Source organism: Varroa destructor, unplaced genomic scaffold (genome assembly GCF_002443255.2).
Source record: "Varroa destructor unplaced genomic scaffold, Vdes_3.0 BEIS01000004.1, whole genome shotgun sequence".
NCBI classification, from domain to species: domain Eukaryota; kingdom Metazoa; phylum Arthropoda; class Arachnida; order Mesostigmata; family Varroidae; genus Varroa; species Varroa destructor.
Genome location: NW_019211457.1, coordinates 22,879,318 through 22,902,263, shown reverse-complemented (window position 1 = coordinate 22,902,263; position 22,946 = coordinate 22,879,318). Strand labels below are relative to the sequence as shown.

The 22,946-nt window shown below is 39.6% G+C and overlaps 1 protein-coding gene across 6 annotated transcripts; it reads right to left on the bottom strand.

Annotated features, from left to right (window-relative positions):
- Positions 1–360: 360 nt before the first annotated feature.
- On the bottom strand, positions 361–22,217 carry LOC111250171 (uncharacterized). 6 transcript variants are annotated; one of them, XR_002673209.2, is made up of 6 exons: positions 21,930–22,216; positions 21,089–21,451; positions 13,155–14,069; positions 9,482–9,575; positions 8,451–8,525; positions 7,563–7,701 (listed from the first exon to the last, which is right to left on the bottom strand). XR_002673209.2 is itself a non-coding variant. In XM_022805001.2 (5 exons), the coding sequence occupies exons 1-5, from the start codon at positions 22,093–22,095 to the stop codon at positions 1,227–1,229; spliced, it is 1,680 nt and encodes a 559-aa protein (XP_022660736.1). In that variant the 5' UTR covers positions 22,096–22,216; the 3' UTR covers positions 1,095–1,226. The 6 variants fall into 6 exon arrangements, 4 of the variants coding, with proteins under 4 accessions (XP_022660735.1, XP_022660736.1, XP_022660737.1 ...); XM_022805001.2 differs by lacking the exons at positions 8,451–8,525; positions 9,482–9,575 and adding an exon at positions 1,095–1,322 and having other exon boundaries at positions 7,562–7,701; XM_022805002.2 differs by lacking the exons at positions 8,451–8,525; positions 9,482–9,575 and adding an exon at positions 4,224–4,460 and having other exon boundaries at positions 7,562–7,701.
- Between the last annotated feature and the right edge of the window lie 729 nt (positions 22,218–22,946).

The window sequence follows — 22,946 nt, the reverse complement described above, 5'->3', positions numbered from 1 at the left end:
AAATGATAGACAAGGTACTCAAGCTAGACGTTTTGAATTTCCCCAGTTCAGCTGTAGGAAATATTTTTAGCCCATCGACAGCAGTGCCCCATTTTTTTTTAGAGGTAAGAACCACTGTAAATCAATCGCCTTTTGTCCACGTTTTCTTGCCATTGAATCTCTCGAATCGAGAGACTTTTCCGCTGATTGACGGTCCATAGCATCAATTACAGAATTTCAAGGCGCCCAGTTTTCTGCTTCGAAAATCGAGATACATTTGCGCAAGTTACTACTCGACGCACCGTGTGCTATTCTACCTACCGTCTGTCTAGCAGAAGTATTGCATCAGTGAACACAATACCTGAAGCAAAACTAGTGATAGGCACTGTATCCAAAATATTGTCGGTTTATTAATTTTGTCTATAACTGTGATACAACAAATTCTCGGTGCCAACATACCTTCGGTACAAGCCACTGGTTATCTTCATTCATGAACTTGTTTTCGTTTCGCCACTTTGACGCCAATCAGGATTGAACCTTTACGACTCATTGTTTTTAGCGTTTCCTGCGAACCACTCGCGGGGTGGGTTTATGCGGCATACTTTGGAAAATTCTGTTAAGACTATTAAGGACTCGGACCCTTTCATTTCTTGAAGATCCGTAACTAGTCTTTCCAACTGTGATCGGCTGATTCGGTGCGCTATTGCTTGAACTACTATCGTCGTCTGACAGTGAGCCTGATCGACTGATCTCTTCCTCATTAAGACTCTTAGTTTTTTTTGAGAACCTTGATTTGGTTCTCCTATTCTTCGACCTGGTGCTTCTAGCTTTTTTAAAATGTGTCCTTGCAGTTTTCACTTTTTTACTAGATTTGTCCTTTTCCCGATCACCACTACTCGCCGATCGTTCCACTTTACGCGTGATGCTCATAGTTTGCAATTTCGTTTTCTTTGTTCGCTCCTCATCCCTTCCTCCACGGTTGGTCCCACTTTTTTTAGTTACCCTATTTTCTGTTAGTAGCTTACCCTTTTTACTACCCTTAGTAGTATTTCCTGCTCGCTGTTGGACACCCTGAATTTTGCTAAGGTGTTCGGTCAAGCTTGTACTATCTCCGGACCTGGCGAGAGCCTGCTGCTTCCTTACACAAAGATGGTATCGTTTGAAATCCAATAACTCTGACACGATATCTGTAGACCGGACTGGTTCTTTCGAAGTTGACGTTGCCAATGGGCTGACCCCATCCGATTTCAGTGGTATTTCCACACGAGGTGTCTGAGTACCAAGAGCTTGAACGCGTATGAACTTCCCTTGACTATCGTTTTTTTGGAAAGGTTTCGCCATACCTTAACAGCAAACGGAGAACATCGGATTAGAAATCTAATGTATGATTTAGTAAAAAAAAAATTAAAGTGAAATGGACACGGGGAATAGTATCAATAGAGTTCCACAGTGACCATTTCAAGACTCCACCATGTGCTGCAATAAAACCTAGTTAACAGGAATCTTGTTGCGCTTACTTATGGGTCCGACATTGCCGCTTTTCTCGGAGATCTTGCGGCCATTGCATAACCCGGCCCCAACTCTTTTTTTCTCACCAAATTTAGCTAATATATATGTATTTCATCACTAACGTGCAGGTTTTAAGTCGTATGTTATTCGAAAATCTCAACGATCAATATCAACGTGCTGCCAATGATTACCGATAGCTGTCTATGGGAGAACAGTACTTCGGGTAACTTTGGTTAGTTAATCATGTGAAGCGAGTCGTGTGTAACAGCACGTAATCGTGTACCGTCTTTTCTAGTGGATAGTGTAGCTTTACTGAGTAAATTATGCTTATGTTTAGGTCGCCGTATACTGATCCCTAAATTTATCATCCCCTGCAACTAAAAACATGGGATAGATAAACTAAGCTGAAATGGTGCGGGATGGATCCCCAAAATGAACCAATGAGTCGAATCGTAGCGTTCAATTCGGTTCGCCGTGCACGGACTTCAGGACGTAATAAGCAGGAGGGCACCTGTTATGGAAACATTCAGGCGCATAGCGCTTTTATAAAGGTAGTCATCAAAGACTTAAGCCGATATTGCTACGAAATTTAGCTTAATCGTATCACAGGCCGAAACGATTTCTTTCAATGAAATTGGTTATGATTATTCGTATGATTAAGTTTCCGGGATTACTTCTCTGCTATAAGATCCAGGACCTCTACTGCCTGCTAGTAGAGCTCAGTCAGGGTTTCTGTAACAGGCCTACGAAATGGTTTATGAACTATATGGCGTGCTAACCGTTTGCCAAGGTTGAACTTCAGCGATTACCTTATCATTGTTCATCGTACGACGTTTCACACCTTCACTCATTTCGCTCTACGAACTAGTCCCGCATACCCGAAGTTACATTCTTAGATACGCTTGGTTCAATATTTCGCTGTTATGTTACGTACACACATTTTTGAAGTTATTAATTACTGAATAGTATTTTCTCCTTAGCAAGTTAGAATATTAGACGAAGCAGTACAAATAACTTCGGGTAGGATATTCCTAAATGAACTGCGGGGCCTGAAACGTTTTCTTATTAATCGTAGTGTCACAAAGTATAGAATAAAACAATCAAGGACAACGCACGAGGCAGGTTGCTCGCGTTAATAAACAAATGTATTTCGATGATCACACAGAACTACTTCGAAAGTTACTAAATACCGAATATGGGACAACTATAATATCTCGAGGCAATATTTAGAAGCGAAGCGAAAATACGCACCCCGTACGTATCTATCGTCAGCAAGCCCAAGTAAGCTTTACAGTAGAGTAACAATGTACTACTACTAGTATATTATTAATATGTTAGGCTTAACATTAATGTAAAAGACAGCTGTCTTGTTCAAACAATGCATAAGCTCACATTATATGTACCCGTATACCATCCAGACAAAAAACTTACATTCAGGGATCCATATACACAGACATTTTTCGATCCAAGTAACCGTCTAGCAGATCAAACTGCTTCACTCCGAAATAATCGATGTTTTATTTTCAAAAAAACTATACAGTAATTAGATAACAGATACAGTCTACGGTAAAGGATAATTTCCTTTGAATTTGTTACCTAAAAGCTAAAAAGCGGAATTGAGAAACCACTTTATTGGATGATCGTTTAATAGAGCATAATGTCGCTAAAATTTATTGTTTTAGCGACATTATGTTATGCACGTGATAACAAAAACAAATAAATATTAAAATAACTTTTTTCGTTTATTACTACTAAATGTGCCCGTTATTACGAGAGCTCGATTCGAGTTAATTCGGAAGCACCAATTAACACAAAACTATTATTTAAATCTAAAAAAATAAAATCTACTATGTCTAATTGTCGATAAAAATATAGAAAGTACTTTACAACGAGCAATCGACATTCTGATAAAACTAATGAACATGAACCAGGGAAAATGTTCTCAGGAAAAACTAAAAAATATTTACAGGTTTTAAAGCGGCTACTGTTTTATCAACAACCACTAGAAAACGGCAAAAAAATGTTGTGTGCAAAAATTCTCTATAGGAAAACTTCATGCAAGAGTTGGTATCTCTGAAAAATTAGATCATCGAGGGTCGAGGATCAGCCCCCTTTACGTAACCATTTCGATGGTATCTCTGTTCCATGTTCCGGTGTTTGCCCATGATGCGGAGACGATACGCCATTAAAGCACGACTTCTGAAATCTTTCTTTTGTGTATGTACGCGACAGATTTTTCGTACGCAGATGTTGTCATAAAGGTTTCTTCGTCTATTCAGATACGACGAACAAGTTTACTCGAAACTTGTAACATTACTCGAATGTTAAGAAATTATCCTACATAAGAAAACAAAGGACGTGGACTTTCAGCTAGTTTGTATGTACCAAGGACTTCTGAAGCCATATTTTATCGACTGTTTGACGCCCGCGTATAAAATCACTTTTGAACTTCATGTTTTGTGAAACACCGATCCATTGTATCCAAGGGCACCGGTAGGTGAAAAAATTCAGAAAGTTCCACGGAGAACTTATCTCGATTAAACCTACATGACCCTTGTATAAGACAAGTGTATTCAGACTGCCAAGTGTAGTCTTGTACATAAGCATGCAAACCGTTACCATATACATGACTGCAAGACGTACGTGGACAACGTGTTTATGGTTCTGAAGTTTATTAAACTTAAATTAAATAGACGTCAAAAACGTACTTATCCTGTTTTTTAGGAGCAGGTGTACCCTTTCTACAAAAAATGTTGTCTAGCTACACTTATACGACCTAGCAGAATACGAAGCACAACGTTTCGAGTCGAACAAAGCATTACCGCGCAGTAAAAGAACGGTTTCTATAACCGTTACTAGCGTTAGCAAAATCCATGGATGAAAAATGAAGCGCCTGCTTAACTGACTGCAGTAGCTTTAGCCAATGGAAACAGCAGGACGGTACGGTGGTGCAATACAGAGATTCACGTGTGCTGAAACAATGAACAATGAGAAAAAAATGGCGCCCGATGTTTAATACACAGGAAGATCCGAATGTCGTTGTGTAATTGAGAAAAACCTACTTCCACTAAGCTACTAATGTACTCACAAAAAGATTACGTACGTTTTCTTATCTACACACTGTATTCTTGATCGTTCTGATAGATGCGTTGTGAGTCCTGCCACTGCTTAATGTCTAGATCTACTCTGCGGCTAATCAGCCTGGCCAAACTACAACTTCGGCATGTTCTAAGTTCTATAAGCTATATAAGTTCTGTTCAAGTTATATGAGGTCGCAAAGTGACGACGGCCGACGAGAAGGCCGAGTCAACAAAAGCAAACCCAGCCATTCATTCATTATACCAATTCTTTTTCTCTTACCGTACTCTGACGTACCGGCAAGCAAACAGTGATGACCCTTCCGCAAAGTGTAGACTCAAAATTTTAGCTTCATCAATCATTTCGCAGGCGCTTGAATGAATCGCCTTTCAGCAACAATGGCAATTTTCATTTTAAGTAAAGAAAAAAAAACATGTATAAGTAACTGACAACAATTGACACTATCAAACATATCCGTACCCATTGTTCCATCTACAGCGGTACTAGCTTCCGAAGGATATTCGAGTACAGAACAAAAATGGGTTATCTGGTAAATTGGTACTACGAACAAAACAGCAATCTAACGAGCTTTGCTTCTTAACTAACAATTTATTATGGTCACAAAGGGTATTTTCTTGTGAAAATGTACCATTTACATAATAAATGCTGTAATGCTACCGCTTGTTAAATGAACAAACGATGAAAACTAAAAAAGGGTTGAGGCCTTAACGCCAAAATAGTCCAGCTAAAGGGAGCAATCCTGACGTCCAATTTCAGTTCAGTAAACTAGAGAGGCTTATGAACTCTGGCCTGTTGACGATCACTCCTCGTAAGAATAAGGCATCTGCGAAGAACAACCTTGAGAAATGGATACCAGCTATAGAGACAGCCAAATGGGCGCGAAATTGGCAAGGCTCTTCCGTCCCAGTCAGGTCTAAAACTCAATCGCCTTTAAGCTCTTTTCTGCACGGGTTTTTTTTGTCTTAGAATATAGATGAGCCAAAATTGGTAGCAAAATGCTAAGTAGATATTTTTTCTGCTCAGTCAGCCCTAGCAGTTTGCCAACGAGGTCTAATGATGCAGACGATCAGGCCGGAAGATTTTCTCATTTCTAATTCGAGTCTCGTGGCCAGTACCGTTACGAAGTACGGATTTACACGATTGGTTCCTTTCAGTAAAATCAATTTGGTGTTTTAACATGTACACATAAGCTAGTCACATTAAGAACAGAATTACACTCTTTTAACAGATGCCTGTTAAAGTCGTCTAAGATACCGCGATTGTACGAACAGACCTCGGTAACTTGAAATTGATGAAAGATCACTTGACAAATACCAGTGAGAAGTATTCCATGAAGGAAACGACGTATGCTACAGAAGAATACATATTCAGTTGTAATAACAAATCCAATCGAAAAGAGATCCAATCCGTTGCTTTTTTTCTCTGTCATTTCGGGTACCCGTGTAAGGCAGTACCGTGTTTTTTTTTTACTTGGTACCATGAAAATGCCAGTAGTGCTAACAAACCTATGTTGTGGCAAGTAATGATGATGTGACATTTTTTTAATACCTCAAATAAATTCCAGAATTACGTTTTAGCTACTTTAATCTGTTGATGAAGTACTCAAAATGAGTATAGCTAGTTTTTATACAGCAAATGCCGATGATATATGTTTTGAAAAACGTCGCCTTTTTCTGTGTTAAATCTATGGATCAGATCTCAAGCGAATAAGCCAGCAGATACAAAGCATTGCGGTTCGCCTATCCGAGCGAAACTGAGTAACCGAAGGCGGCCTGTTGCATATCCTACCGCATTCATTCGATTTAACAGGTTTCCTTTCTATTCTGCAGGGAAAAACCAAAAGCCCCGTTTAAAAAATTTCTGACAGTGAAAATCGCTTCTACTGAAATCATTCGCATCAGATCGCCATACCGATATTTCCGAAAATATGTTTTTGTCCTTACAATTGATGCTCGCGATTTCGATGACTTTTTGGTACTTCAGCAGATACCTTAGCTAAAGGTTGCTTCTTCCCGAGTCTGCCAAGATGCCCAATTTTGTTAGCAGAAACCTACGCTATTGCTATCTGCAATTAAAACTAGCCCCGCCATTTTATCACTTGGTGCTGAAGTGATACGTGTATATAGTTATTAGTGGATATTGCTAGGTTTTCAGCATTAAAGCCCTTGAGAAAATTCCTTTTAAAACCAAAACATTTTTTTGGTTCAACACCAGCCTATAGCTGGTATCTTCTGTGTAGCCCCATCGGAGTGTACAATGAAATGCTTTGAGTCTATCCAAGCAGAGAACTTCTCAGGACCTTGTGTGCAGAGTACTTGTAGAAGCACATGAAAGATCCTCGAAATGGCCGACATCAGATACTCCCCGGCTTTAAGGAAACATGGTTAATTGTTCTTGCTAGCGTCAAAATCACGTATTACAGGCGCTGTTACCGTGTAACACGCAAGAAATCCAAGCACAGTAAGAACAGATCGTCGTCAGTGTTTACGACGATCTATTTTACTAATTTCAAACAAAACATCACTTGCGTCCACTAGAACCAGATGCTTGCTACGAGACTGCGTGGCTTAGGGATATGGTCAGAGGCGAATGCCGTTCCTTGACAATGGTCACTTTGTAGTGACGGAATAAACAAATAGGTACGACTACGAGAGCTGGCTCATATGGAATTTGTCTACCTCTCGCTATGCTACATTCTAAACAAGTTGCTTAACGAAATACGTTGAACGAACGACTCAAACAGGAAAAGGCAACACAAGAAAGTTATGGGAAATAGCAATAACTTAGGAAGCGAAAACAAGCAAACCCAAATGATAGTGCTTGATACGGGGAAAGACACTTCAAATGTACGTTTAGGCTTATCAGATGGTCTCGTATTCTTCGATTCGAGAATTTGTCAGCAGTTTTGTAATACAAGCAGTATCAAATATTTCTGCGTCCCATTTGAAAATACACGATAAGGTACTTCTCTTACCATGGAAACAGATTTCACGTCCGACGATTGTGGTCTATTCAAGACTCTCAGTAAGTTGCTCAACAATACGGTTTCCTGATGCCTTAGCTTGTGCAACACCTTCAAATCAACGTCGGCAAACCGTGAAGGCTGCAAGTAACCTGTGAGAAAAGGTACCGTTAAAAGTTGTATTTATACAAACATTACATTGCGATTCGCCTAATTCAGGCGCTGGATAGCCTGAATACATGTCCCAAAGATGTAGGTGATGAACGAAGGCGCATTCGTCTAGCGTTCTCACAAATGCTTACAGAACGTCGGAAGAAATCCGAGTTACCACACGGTCATTTTCCTGTTTCCTACTCCATATAACTTCAGCAGGTCAGCAAATATGGCGCACCATGAGTATTATAGATTCATTATGCATTAATTATCACTGTTTGACCATTTTTTAAGACGAAGAATTTTAGCATACTATTACACGGCATAAATGATAAACTAGTGGTAAATAAAGAATATGGAAAAGTTCCGTAAAATCTTCGAAAAAGCTCTACTAACTTCGCAACTTAGTTAAACTTCCACAGATAGCTTACAATAACTGTAGACATTGAGCGTGACTCAGACTAAGGCCACAGTGGTGTTGCTTACCCACCTAAACAACCCTTAAATTGATTCATAGCGGACGTTAGGAACAGTGCTCACATAACGGCTTACACATGACCTTAATAGGAATAGAGCAAGAATTTGCCGTTCACTTGTCTTATTTCAGTTAACAGTGATTCATGAGAACCGGTCCCCTGTTAGGCCTGTCTTAGGCGATATAGGTCATTAAATTTTGTAGCCCCGTGAGATCTGCTTATAAAGGAATCAGCAAGGCAACAGCTAACAGAAAAACATACGCCTTCCCTACCTCTGCAAAGCTCTCGATGTATGAAATCGACCAGTGAAGGCTACCCGGCTTCATATAGAAATGTAGCACATTTAACTGCAATTCATAACTCACAGTAAAAATATTATAGTACGAATACAAACATCCATTATAAAAACTAAGCATTGTGTTACAAATCCAAATAGTAAATTCACTCTACAGTAGTGTTCTTTTACTGGAAATAGTTGCTCCCATTGCTTCCCAAATTTGTTCTTATAAAAAAATCAGCGATCCATATTAGGCCAGTATATTTCGTCGCATATGACTTGCCCCATATAGTCGTACCCTTTGTTTCTGTTTTTCTTACCATTAGATACTCAAAATCGACCCTTTACCTGAAAGGACGCGCTAGAACGCGACGATAATATTTTGATAATTTATACTTAGTGGGCAATAAAGCTTGACGATGAAGTACCTTTGACTAAAAATATTATAGGCAACTTATCAGACACTGCAATGAATTCCCTAGACGGCACCGTTGAATCAAACACGTAACAAGATCTCATTCAAGCGAACCCCTAAAGTTCAGACTTGTCTCAACTTGTACTGCAGGATGCACTTAAATTAGTTAACCATGGCTGACGTAGCACTGCTGCCATAAAAAAACTGCACTTGAATAAAGAAGAAAGCGCATTTAAATTCATAGGTTATACATTTAGGCCATTGCATTTCATAACTTATTTAAAAATAACTTTCCAGCAGACGACACGGGCTTCTGGTGAAGTTAATGGAAATAGAAGCAAATAAGTGCTAAACTACAACTAAAAGTATGTGGAGTCGATGGGAACTTCCATTTCAGGTAGCAGTGAGACAATATCTAATGGTTAATAATAGTGCTTACGTGTTTATGTAGTAAAGGTCTGAAATGTATTCGAATCGAGCGCCAAAATTCAGAAGTTCCCTCCTGCGATTGACCCAACAGTTTCGTTCAATATGAATTATGATATTTATGGCATTAAACTAGCTGAATTTAGCTTTATCATAGCTAAAATTCTAACAAAGGTTTTTCACACCTTGTTGTGGGGCTCTCAATTACGTCGGACGAACTCCTCATGACGACGAGCTCTGCCTCTGAGCTTATAATGCCTTCGCCTCACTTCGCCGTGTCTGTGTACTCACAAGGGTCGAATTATTTAGCTCTAAGATTCACGCACACGGAAGCGTTGCCTGACCATTTCGAGGACTCGAATGAACGAATTCAGAAAAATCTGACTTTTCACAACCTGAAAGTGAATATAGTATCTATCCCCCCTGTATAGCAAATATAGTTAAGGATCGACAGAAAGACATCAAAATCGACAGGGAACAATGTAGCATAGCGACTGGTTCGGAAGTCATTTAAAAACTAGCCAACGTCTTAAATTATGTGAGTCATAAAGGTAATTTCGTCTGCTGGAAAGTCCACTTCCTGACACCGATCCGATCCGATCCGATCCCCGGAAGTGGTTCATCCTCCAATGAAGCACTATCATGACCATTATCATCGTTTGAATTACAGGCTGTTTCACCATACTATATAATAGCATGTTCTTTATTCGTTAATGGAAGCTGATTAGATCTGACTGCAGCTAAGAGCAGGTTTATGTAGTCTCTTAAGCATAAAAAAATGTTAATAATTTTCAGTTTCAGAATTGATTTCATTCAGACGTTCAGAAGATTATGCGGTCGAATGGACGGTCAGCCGAAACTCCACGGTTTCTGAGCTAATATTACGTACGCGTAAAAATTTTGCTCTTTTTGTCTTTAACTGCATTTTTAGATTACAATGTACGCTAGGAACAAAAATGAAATGTATACAAACATGATTTTAGCAGACTTTCAACGTACATTACATATAACGGGCTGATTGATAGGACCTTCGAAGCTTTTACGAAACTTCCTGCTTTTTTTTTCGGAGGGATTTATTTTCACTTAAACATACACATACACTAAGTATTACACAGAAAGTTAGCTTTGATATTACACGGCCAGTTTCAAATGAGGCTGCATAACTCCAAATACCAAGTAAATAGAAAAAATAAGCTTAACAAAAAGTTTAGGTCTCTTAGGTAAGGGTTCCGCAAGTATATACGACACTTGCAACACGTGCAATCCACAGGCGGCTACATGCAAATACGTTCACAAATACCACGGTATCTTAAATATGACGATTTATTAAGCTTATCAATTATTAATCATTGATTTTTATGTCACTCAATAAGAATTAGGGTAGGGAAAATAGAAATAGGGTACACCCCGTTTTCGGCTATTCAGTTTCCGTGTTGCCTATAAAAATTAAAAACAAGTTTTTTTTATATTCTTTCAATTGTATCAACTAAATCTATAGCATAACAACTAGACAAAACAAATAACAGGTCGTATTTTTTTCACTAATTGACTCATGCTATAGTTCCGTAAAAAAATTACTGTTAGCATTGTTAGTAGTTCGCCAAAAGAAGCTATAGTTGGCAGTCGATTTTTATTTACGTTGGACTTCGAACAATGTAAGCACCTACCTTTTTTAATTAACCAAATAATCAATTAATTCAAAGAACCATAATTTTGCAAGGGAAGTGATTCATAGTTATTATTCTGTATCAGCACAATTTCCGCCGATGAAAACCAACTATGGCTGTATATTTATAGCTTGATCTAGTTGAATAGAACAGTTTACAGGCACGGCTACTTGGATCGAAATTTAGTCTGGGGGACACGATAAATTTGCTGGAAATGGCCCCTTCCCCAAAAATTACCCTTCTGTTAACCGAACAGGTCGTAGCGACACGTAGAGCAAGTTGATACGCTAAAGCATGTGTTCTCGGTAAGTTACCCGTCCGTTTAACTATGCGTCTGGGTTCCTCAGTATAACCCTTCAGCAGCAGGGGGGTTTCTCTGCAAACGAAATCGCCCCTAAACCTGTACAATCTGGATATACGATATATAATCACCACTCTACTCAAAGGATTTGCGTTATGTACAGGATAAAGTTCAGTCTCAGTATACAAGACGGATGTTATGAAGATAGATAAATTTAATAATTGCAGTTATTATATTGTACTAATTTAACGTAGGACTATACCTATATTAAATAGGTCTATATATACCTAGACTATATATACTACCAATAGTTTTTCGGATAATCTTGTTCATAGCTGCAACATAACACATGATCACAATAAAAATACGTAAAATCTCTTAATGCATTTGCCGCAAGAAGATTCTAAATGCGTTAAAGACCTCAGTAAACCGCAAGGTAAAACGCTTTGATTACAAGCGTTCAGTTTTGTAATACTAAGCGTTTAGGCCTAATGTGACAAATGATTTTTGCTACAATTGGCGATGCGATATTAAAAGTAAGGTCGCACGACACAGCACAGCGTTAACCTAAAAAGCTTCCTTTTTAAATAAAATGGTATATTTGCGGATAGCGATTAGCACACTAAACCTAGGAACACCTCACGTGGTCTACGTTCAACGGCCTAAAACAGGACGCAACTACGCGGTCTCATTTCAGCCGTGTGAGATATTGCTTTACGGTAGTGTAGGACGTAAAATATCTAGTTTGTATGTAAATCCAACCGGGTCGTATGACCCTGTGCCTTCACACAACACCTGACCCAAAAGTACCTGAAGTACGTAGCTACAGTAACGCGCACAGATGAAGTTTTTAAAATAAATTAAATTAAAAAAAATTTAATATTTTTTTTTGATTCAATTTTAATGCCGGGTTGAGTTTTCAATAAACAGGTTATAACGTGCTTTACCAAAGATCCCGGAAAACGGAAAATGGAAAGTTGTATTGACACTTTGAAAAAATGCCGCAGTCATGAAGCGAAAACTCGGCTTGTACCAGCACTTAATTGTTAAAATTAAGTGCCGGTACAATTCAATAGATTCAATGTTAAATCATACATTCGCTCCTGTTTGTTTAGGTAACCGTTAAAGGCTATTAACATTCGTTTGTACTCGACACGAGGAGCAGCAGATTGATATCAATCGCAATACACGTTTTCTACTTTTTTGATATGATGGTGACGACTGTTTATAAAGATTAGAATGGAACTTATCACGTTGTAAAACAAGATGTCGCTGAACATCTTTATCGTAATGAAGCAACGCATTAGGCCAAACTTGTTGAAGTTTATTTAAAGTTAAAGGATAAAACGATAAGGATTCACGAATTAGAAGGTGCATCCATAGGTATCCATAGATTGTACAATTCTAAATACCAATCGTCTGTGAATCCGGGTAATACGTATGAGTAGCTAGAACGTTGTGCCTAGTTTGAGAAGTTCTGACTCACTAACCAGAAGGGATAAGGTAGTTTATCTCGGGGCAGTTCTTTCGCTTTTGGTTCATTCTAAATTGAAAGTTTTTGAAGTATCCGCTTGCCTAAATTCTATCGAATGGATGACCATTTTCTTTCTTTTATTTTTAACTATTTCATGTGTTAGATTTCCGCAAAGTTAATTTCAACAGGAATTATCAAGCCAGTGAGATTTTGTCTTTGAGAGTCATTGCTCCTTACTATTCTGCACTGGCTTTTTTTTTTTATTTAATTTAGTAAATAATTTACGGACTACGGTTACCACCTTCATTGGTGGCCCCAAAAATTTCATTAACAACTAATAAATATGACTACTAGTTGGTTGCCTTAATCAACTGACGTGACTCTCAGAACCTAATTGTGATAAAATTTCCACTCACCCTTTGTGACCTCAGTCTTAATTGGTGCGAAGTCTGTCATTTTGACAGTAGGCGTGCCATTGGCATGGCCAGCTAGAACGCGAAGTTCGGTATCTGTAGTAGTATCTACAACTTTACCCACAACGTCCACTTTCGTAGGCGACTCTATTTGTCCGGACCGGCTTGCTTCTACTTTTGACAATCGACTAGTACTCAACGACCCGCTTTTCTCAGCTTTCAGAGATACACACTGAGCTGTGACTTTGGATATCTCGGGTTTTGGGGTTCGGCACGCTGTTGAAGCTCTATACTTATCAGGTTTCGAAGATAGGCCTCCGTTTTTTAACATGTCTTTTTCCTCTTGGTGACAACGGGCGACAGGTGAAGACCTACCTTTCGTATCTGTGTGGACCAATTTCACAGACAGGAGCTTCTTCATAGCTGTCGGAGATGGATCCACAGATGAAGGCTTGAATATCTCATCGATATCAGCCGACTCAGACTTCCTTATTCTCTTTTGATTGCTCAGGCGTAAATCTGTATTAGTTTGCTTATCCTTCTGACCGTCGAAGAAGGCGCTTATCTTTTCCGTCATAGCTTTCGCAGGATTTTGAGACGGCGGTGCGATTGTAGTCTTTAATTCCGCATCTTTCGCAGAGAGAACAGTCCATCCTGGCTCAACTTCCTCGCCTTTTACCGCTAAAATTGTGTTGGCAGTGCTGATTTCGGTATACTTCTTTAGTGGAAAATGCGTCGCAGACCTTCTCTCGGTCAACTTTGACACAAGTGGAGAGACTTCTCCGCCTGACTTCAGCAGAAGAAATTCTTTTGGCGAAGATTCAAAGTTGGATTTTAGTACAAAAGTTTTGCCCGTTGGTGAAGCATTGCCTGGTGCGAATTTTCCCCCGATTGCGAATTTGTCAACAGGATCAGTGACTGTAAAAGAAACGAGCGTGCTAATTTAAATTGTCGAATAATTAACACGACAACGTCACCACCATTGCCACATCGGACATATTCTTTCTGCAGATCAGGCAAGGCAAAGAGAAGAAAGGAGGGAGACAAGGGTATGAGGGATGTAAAAAACAATTCACGTTACATAGCATTATGCGTCCCCAACTCCATATGTAGATTACTAGGATATTAGATGAAAAATTACCTATACGCAGTTCATACACACTAGAATGACACTGTTTTCGGATTATGCTTCACCATTCAATCTGACCCTGAACTCCTCCCCCCTGAGTCTCCTATACCCGGACGTCCAAGTAAGTTGCTTAGAGTAATCCCCAGTCGGTCGAAGCTAGTGCTCTCTAAGTTCAAGGATCTGTGGTGTCTAAGAGCGGGGTGAAGCAAAACAGCTTTGTGACTTTCTCGACCAGTTTTTCTTTAAGTTTACTGCTCTGTCGTATTAGATGCTCTGCAGCCAGAGCACAATAGAGTTCTCCTTTCGTTTCCGATCAAACACGTGAACTTTCTGACTGTGAGCTGCGCAAAATCACTGGGTGACATTGAGTGCAATGTTTCCGGAGCTGACAATTACTTAGCCACTTCTGTGCTTCATGGCCTTCAATTTGCCACTGTTAATTCAAATATCGCAATTGTTGCGGCTGTTGGCGTTTGCTAAGGGTGGCATACCTACATAGAGACAAGTAAATTGCATTTCGAACTTTTACCTTATTCAGGAACCTTCAGTCGTCCCTGAATTTATCCAGGGCCAGCTTTTCAAATTACCATAAATATTTTATAGTATTGAAAATTCTAAGTCATTTTATAGCCTCGCATACAGGATGTATCCTCCATAGTGTCAGTAGTAAACTACCTTTTCTTAAACAGAAAAATAGGAATTAATTCGGCTTCACTTACTAGATCTCAAACTGCCTGTAAATATACTAGCACTAGTTAGAAAAAAAACGAGATAGAGATTTGTTGAGCGGGATTAGTCCTAATAAATCTTCTATTGATAGGCTGCGGCTACGTCAGATACTACAATACAAGTATATATAGTGAAATTAGTATCGTCTAGAATAGGGTAAAAATTTGGTCAAGCTGACATTGTCGTCATAGAAAATTGAATTTCCAGCCGATATTCCATTCATGGCTTTATTGAAAATCCGATGTAGAGTATAACGCGATGTTCTACGATAGGCTTCCCTTTCCTACATAGATTTTTCTTTCGATAGAGATCTACGCTTATTTTAATACTAATAAATAAGCCTTAAAATGACAGATGATATCCAGAACTGAATCTATAGCTCACCGTACCCGAAACCAAAGAACACTACAAGGTTCTTTCAAGTTTTTTCAAAATAGATACCTCCACAATCACGCATTTGCGATGCATAAGGGTTTTTCCGATTGATTCGACTGGATCCGATGATCTGGTTGATAAAATGCCATAAACAGATTACGATGCTTCAGATTTTGTCGCTATGGATACGACAATCCGGGTATTGAGCCTTCTAGTCGTACAGCCTTTACCCGTATATGAGTACATGATAGTACCATAATACCTAGAGCAAACCTATAACTAACGGCGAGACATCTTCCAGGGAATTGCAAGAGCTTTATGAGCTTAAACGCGCCTAACGCGATCGTCAAGAACAACTCCTCGGATAAAAGAAGTTACGTTCGCCAAATATGTCCATATCCCCTTGATCAATATAGGAATAATAAATAGTTTTCGATAAAATCTTAAAGACAACCTCAATGTAGAGTTGTATTTGCTAACACTGGGGTTATGTGGTCCTTTCATAATCTCGTGCAAACCGAAAAGATTTTCTCAGAGTGAGCTGTCATGTCAACTATATTCTGTAGTATTGATGAGTACCGTGACAATGCGCTCATCAAAATGTCTCTAACGCCATCGATGTTCTAGCTAAGTTAACACATATACACGTATGTATGTACCCTAAAAATTTTTATCACGATGCAAGTTCAGAGCTAGTGCCCTTAATGTTAGCCATCGGTGCTATCTTGTATTAGATATGCCCCAACCACTGTGGGCAGCTATGTAATATAACTTAATACAGTGATTTTGTTGAAAATCACTGAGTAAACAGTGAATATGCAGTTTATAGAAACCCGATTTTTTTTACTGTTTAAAAAAACATCTCTGAAACAAGCGAATTGTGGTTGAATAGTAAACTAGGTTCCACTTCTTTACAGTTTAATAATTATTATTCGACAGACTGGAGTTTTAATATAGAGAGAGATAATTATATACACTCAAACAGGCCCGCCTCATAACTTTTCCATCCTACGGACTGCAAAACGTCTATCTCAAAGCTCCTAAAGCGTTTAACTACTTTTCACCAACACAAGCGAACCTATCTCGTCTACAGACCTTTATCATATGCTGCATCCTCGAGTACAAGTAATTATTAATCAATCATATTTACATTGTTTGTTCCGTTATGCCAGTTCATAAGAAACTAAGGTTTTCCTGTTTCGTCTCGTTCCAGTAACTGATGAGGCCAGAGCTTCGGGGTCTCGTCTGGGTACTCTTCATATTTTACGAGGGACTGAGCTCGCAGCTTCATTTCGACTTACGAGCTCCGAGCCTCTCTACAGCCCAACTACTGTCTATGCGTTTCGGTAGGCCCTACATAGGAATACGTTGAGGAACTAAAATCTATGAATCATCTCAAACTCCAGGTCGGGGGCCATCTCTGATGGCATCTATTCTCGGCTAGTTCTCAGCAGCAGGATTCTGAACGAATCAATTCGATGTGTTTTCGAGAGCTGCGTTTTTGCTACAAAGATAAGTTTCATACATGTCGATGCTACATGAAAAATAAAAGTTACTTTTTTCTAGAAAAGAAGTTCATGGCTAGTAGTTTGTTCAATTAGTCCTGGTTCTATGGTTGTGTTCAACTTTCGAAAACCTTTCAAATAAAGTGAATTATGAACACCTCATGAAAGAACAATTGCCTACAAAGCCAACGCTACCACAGCATTTCCAACTTAAGCGTCTATCAATGACTTTTTTAAAAATAGCATATTAATTTTCTTAAATATATTAAAAAATGTGATGTAAAAGCTAAAACCAGCGACTTTTTAAACTGTAGATATTGAAGGTATTTCAACAATATGCTAGAAGACGTGCCTATATTTTTTGCAACACTGTCTAATATGGTAGCACAGACACCACTGACTGTCCTGCTTGGACAAATATAAGAACCACTATACCTACATTTTGATAGCCTCTGCTTTTGTTCTATACGGTAAGTTTTTTGGGGCGACCCGGTATTTTCACTGAAACTGGAGGAGTTTTTTAGATACTTTTTAGGTACAACAGGCGATTTAAAATCTCCTGTTACGGTGCCTTAGCAATTGAGCCGGCAGGACAATGCCCTCCTCGCGCATCAAGACACAATGCGAAAGAAACACATCGAGTGTTCTAGTTTTAGGCCCACATTACCAGCGATTGATTATTATCAGCATCAACTAGTACATTGAACATTGTTAATGGTGCCTGCTGAGAATCGTCATCACAGATGTAAAGGCAAACAAACGGATTTCTTCTGTGTCGGCCGGAAAGGTTGATATTGACGATAAGCCGCGTCCCCTACATAAGGAAAAGGATAAAACTGCCCTGAACGATGCCTTATACTAATTTTTAATTTGGACAGCTTTGTTCTCAATAGGTCGATTTCGAAGTATCGAACCGGTTTCCTTCCTCAAGATTCTGCCGCTCTGTGCTCCCCGCTATTTGCGCAACTTCATCGAGATCTCACAGAACTTCGAGATATGCGCGGTGGCAAGCCAAGCTTATGCCTACACTGCGCAAACTGGTTCTTGATCATGTTGTCCCAACCGGAGGTAGTTGTGGAGCTAGTGCAGGTTCCTGAGTGAACTTCCGACCATGAGCGACGGGGCACCGGTGGAGGACGTCGGTTAGACACGCATTCTGCGAAGCGTAACACGAATAAAAAGGACCGCTGATGATGACCGAAGCTGATAAAAATGTTCAATTGAAGCCCAAACTAACACTACATAAAAAAGCAAGCTCTGCAAAAACAGATTTATAATATTTAAACATGATTGTCATTACACAGTTTGATCAACGTTATAATTTCGTCGAGCATTTTAGAACGCAAAACCCACTATTCAAGCTTTCTTAATAAAGCTAGATCAATTCTTGGGCTAACAACGCAAATAGCCAGGTCACTTTTCCAACATATGGCCAAGACAAGACATCTTGCCAGTTATTTTTTCCGAATCACTAACTCCCACATAGATTTCGAGCATCCGTAAGCAGTACCGTTAATAGAGATCTCGGAACATGCTAACGTCAGTCCTGTTAAAATCAGGACACAGATCAACACCCCAATTTTCATGTGTCATTTATTCGCTTGCGGTAGATTGGCGCCAAGGGCTCGAAAACTACATATATGTTTTCAACTTTCAGATTCTATAAATCTCGGAGTTAAAATGTTAAAAGCTCAACGACATAACGCACAATCAAATTTCGTTCTAGCGATGGTATAATAGTACGGGACAACTTAGATAATAATATATTTTATAAAACTTGTGTATACGCGCTTCTATAGTGGACCGTTCGTTACCGCTTTTTTGCAATAGGATTGGCTAACAATCTCTGCTTTTTTCCGCTTACGGAGACTCATTGAACGGAACTCAAATCTGAACTCTTCGGCGGAGGGCAGTGTGTCCATGAGAAAATTAGGCTTGCAATTTTTAGCTCATTTAGGTACTGCACACCGTACTGTTCGTAACACTGTGCTTTATATTATAGGCTGTGGCCCTAAAATTTCTTTGCCACCTTGCTCCAATGCGAAGCGATTTCCGTCGATAATTTTCTTCATAGTTTTCATAATATTTTCAAAAAAAAATGGAAGACCGAGAGGCCACCTTCTTTACTACACAGCTACAATTTTCTTCGGTGTATATATCTATAACGAGCAATGAACTGCTTGTTGCCTGCAACAGCGCTTCGAGTCAACGCCGTCGTTTGTATAGATACGTTTGAAAGAAGCTATCGTCACCTAGTACTAAAAAAAAACAGAAAAAGAAAATTTGCCATCACTATAAATTGTACTGAAGAGCTTCCTTGAAAAGTCTGCTCAAATGTCAGTTACTACTGGACCTTAAGTGACCTTTGAACAAACCTGACTTTGTCCTCAATCAACTTTTTTTAAATATAAAAAAAAATTATCAATGATACAGGTATTACAAGGGATAACGAGACTGATTCTATGAACAAAGAATCATTCCAATCATCTCAGCAGTCGTTACCCACCATAATAGGCAAACTCGACTAACGTCTGTTTAAAAAAAGCCAAACAATGAATTTGCAGTTACCAGTAATGCATTCTCTGACAGAGTGGTATCTGGACCGACGCCTTTTGTCCAGGCGAAGCAGTTCCCTGCCGAGTTGACCCCCGGGTCAGGCCACTAATACCAAAACAGACTGGCGAAGAAGATGAGCAGAAGCTTGATCGCGTCCTTTCAGCCGAGAAACTCACGACAGAATAAAAAGCACCAGTTTGTTGCAACGGGACCGTTCGCAACACAGACGGTAGTGAATGTCCTATTGAATGCACGGAACCTCTACACAGTGAGGAATATGACACTCTTGGATAGGCCGACGCATCCAGCGGGTAAACTGCCATCGACAGGCAACAATTCATGCAACGCACACCGATGCGATTGAGGGTCGTTATATACCAATGAATGCCATGATTGACAATACATATGAGTGGAACTTAACATATCCGGCAGATTTTAAATATGCTCGGGTCCCCGACGGGACGTCAACAAACGTTGGATTAAAGACGTTCCCCCAATTACGAAAACTAAAAAAAACGTAGACCCCATATTGGCTAAAATTCATTTTGCAACATCAGAGAAAATTTGCTCAGAAAACAACCCAGGTCAACTTCCAAATAGAACTTACATAGTCGCGCGGATAGTTCCAGAGGGCTTTGAAGAAAATCACACCGTGCTCATTAAATAATGCATAATGGTTTACTAAACAATATCAAGAATTGATAGATGGAGTATTTGCCGATTGTTCATTGTACCTGATCTCCATATTTTATATTTCAGAAATTTGTATGTGTTCAACCAAGACAACATTTTCGATTCGTATATGTCTGGCAAGAACTATTTACATTGCAAGGTAACGAGCCAAATAGAAAACGGGTGCTATTTTATGAAACCAATGGAAGAATCACTCGCTGCTTGGTGACTAGTTTTAGTCTTGACCCGACAGTCAGTCTAAGGTGCACGCGAATGAGATCAAACTTACTGATTATGCGTCTTCCAGGTTTAGATCATGTTCTGGTAGCTCCAAACGCTTACAATATCGAAAGTGAGAGTGGCTATACCCGGACATAATTAAAAGGACAGGGTACGCCTAAAGTTGTTAGCGTAAACGAAACCGATTAAGGATGACTGTCTCAACTATGCGGCATTGTGGTACGCCAGTAGCTTTTAAGCATTTGAAGACCTCAAACCTGTATTATTAAATGTAATGAGCGCTTGATCTTTAGGTTGTCACATTATGTAGTACAGAACGCTGCACAGTTGTACGATGGCTGCTTCAGGCTGCAATAAGGAACTCATGCTACCGCGAAGTATTTTTCGCCTAATATAAAAATGTATGCGGGCAAGCATACATACGATGCCCCAAAGCACGCCGCCGGCAAGCTTCAATCTCTGAGAGGCGCATACACAACCGAAACAAATATCTCACGCAGTGGATATGTTAATCGTTTTTAAGAAAATACAGGTGGCGCCACAATCGTCTAGTCTATCGGTCTATTAGTCGGGTGCTTTAATTACACAATCTACGATTCTTTGGGATATAACCTTAATTAGTCCACATAAAATTGACTACCGTCGCAGCTACCAGATACAAGAACACAAGATCACATTGCCAAATATCTATTTTAATTTTATTTATTCTAATGAATTTTTAATTTTCTTACCTTTGGCATAACACTCTACGACCCTTGGGCGACGCTGGGATCCACTGTCGCTTGCGCATGAACTTTCCTCGGTAAGCAAAAGGACGCCAGCGCTGGCGCGGTGACTTTGTAAATCCCCCCGGTTTCTAGAATCTCTCGCCTGTCCACCAAAATCTATTTCTGGATTGTCAGTGGGTTGACGCGTTATTACACGTGAGGCTGATCTGCGCGAAGCTGAGTCGTGTACACTGCATGAGCCTCGTAGACAGCAGCGCGGTAAATACATAGATAAACCTGGCCAATAAAATCCAGAACGTCCCTCACGAAGACCAACAAGACGATAGTTTCCTTGGTGTGGATAATTTTCGCGCACTGAAACTCGATCTATCGAAGATTGCGCACACATACAAATTTATTGCTATACAAACGCTTTGCAGAAGGGTCAAGAGCGAAGCAGTAACCCATACATCTATGACTGATGAACTAGTAGTTCGCTCCATATGTGAAATATATACAGCCAACAAAATTTGTCAAGTAAAGAGAAATTTCAAGAAATCGAGGGATCTCGTTCGTCCATGAAGGCTCTCAACAATAGAATATATTGATTTTATACATATTAGCGTCACACTACAGTCAAGATCGCCGGATAATATTAACATGATCAATATGAAAAAGTAGCAAGAACAGTACTTTTTCCAATATTAATCCCATGAGCTGAAAGCATGACTAAGCCATATCTAACAGCGTAATTCAAACCAGCCGCCTTTGGCTAAATTCAGCAGATGTGTCGTTTTGCATCTGCTACCCGCAGTTGAACTCGAAATTAGTTGATACAAATACAGTTGGATTCGTTCTTGCGTACCTTTCAGAGTTGTGGAATCTGCTGTAGTATCTTGCATGGCCCGTAGCTCTTCGCCGGTAAAGGCCAAGTCCTGCTGGGTAATCATATCATTATCTATTGAGCTCAAAGACCGAATACCAAGATGGCGACCGCCAGTGATTTTGCAGCTGTCTTCGCTCTCGTGCATAATGTTGCAATCGCAAGGTTCTCTGTTGCTTTTACCACTTCGTTGTAACAAGCCAATTCAACTGTTACAAATCATTGCTAAGATTGTCCACGCGATGATTTCGAAGTCCTGGGAAATATTGACAATAACAATTTCTACTGCAAACGGAAATGCGCCAGAAAATATGCGCTTCGGATAATAGCCACATTCTAGCAAGCAGGGAGCGTAAACGGCAAAAAATGTAAGCCCGTCATACGTCAAAGCTCATAAGCAATACAAATAAATGGATATGACCTACAAAATCTGGTACTATGTTTTCGTTGGACGACGCGTCAAGGAGCATATCTAAACGCGTGAGGAGCTCTGCCAACTCCATCGATCCTTAATTGTATCTACTACCTCGAGTTGATACTAGGTTTTTGGCGGACTAGGCGATAAAGATGCGTAATTTGATGTTGTCTACCTGATTATGATAAATTATTTTGAAGTATTATGATAGGTCTAGTCCTGTGTGAGGGGCATACGTGAATTTTGCTGGCGGTTTAAGGAGCCAACGTTGCCCATTGTTATTTTAATCACTTGTTCTATGCGCGTAAGTTGCAAGCCTAAATTAATAAATATTTTAAATCTGATGTACGATACCGCATTGTTTTGGACAAGTTACAATGCCAATAGTTCTCATGGCATACATATGCAGTCGTCTTCAAAGGTATTGCAGTATTCTGTTGAGTGCCCAGGTAAAGCCCGTAGAAACGATAAGGGATTGATACATGCTTTGCATGAAACAGTACAGGCTTTAAAGTTGCGTTTGTTTTGTCCTAAACTCTACCTAGTGGCCTTACACTGTCCCCACCACAGGCTCAATGGAAGAT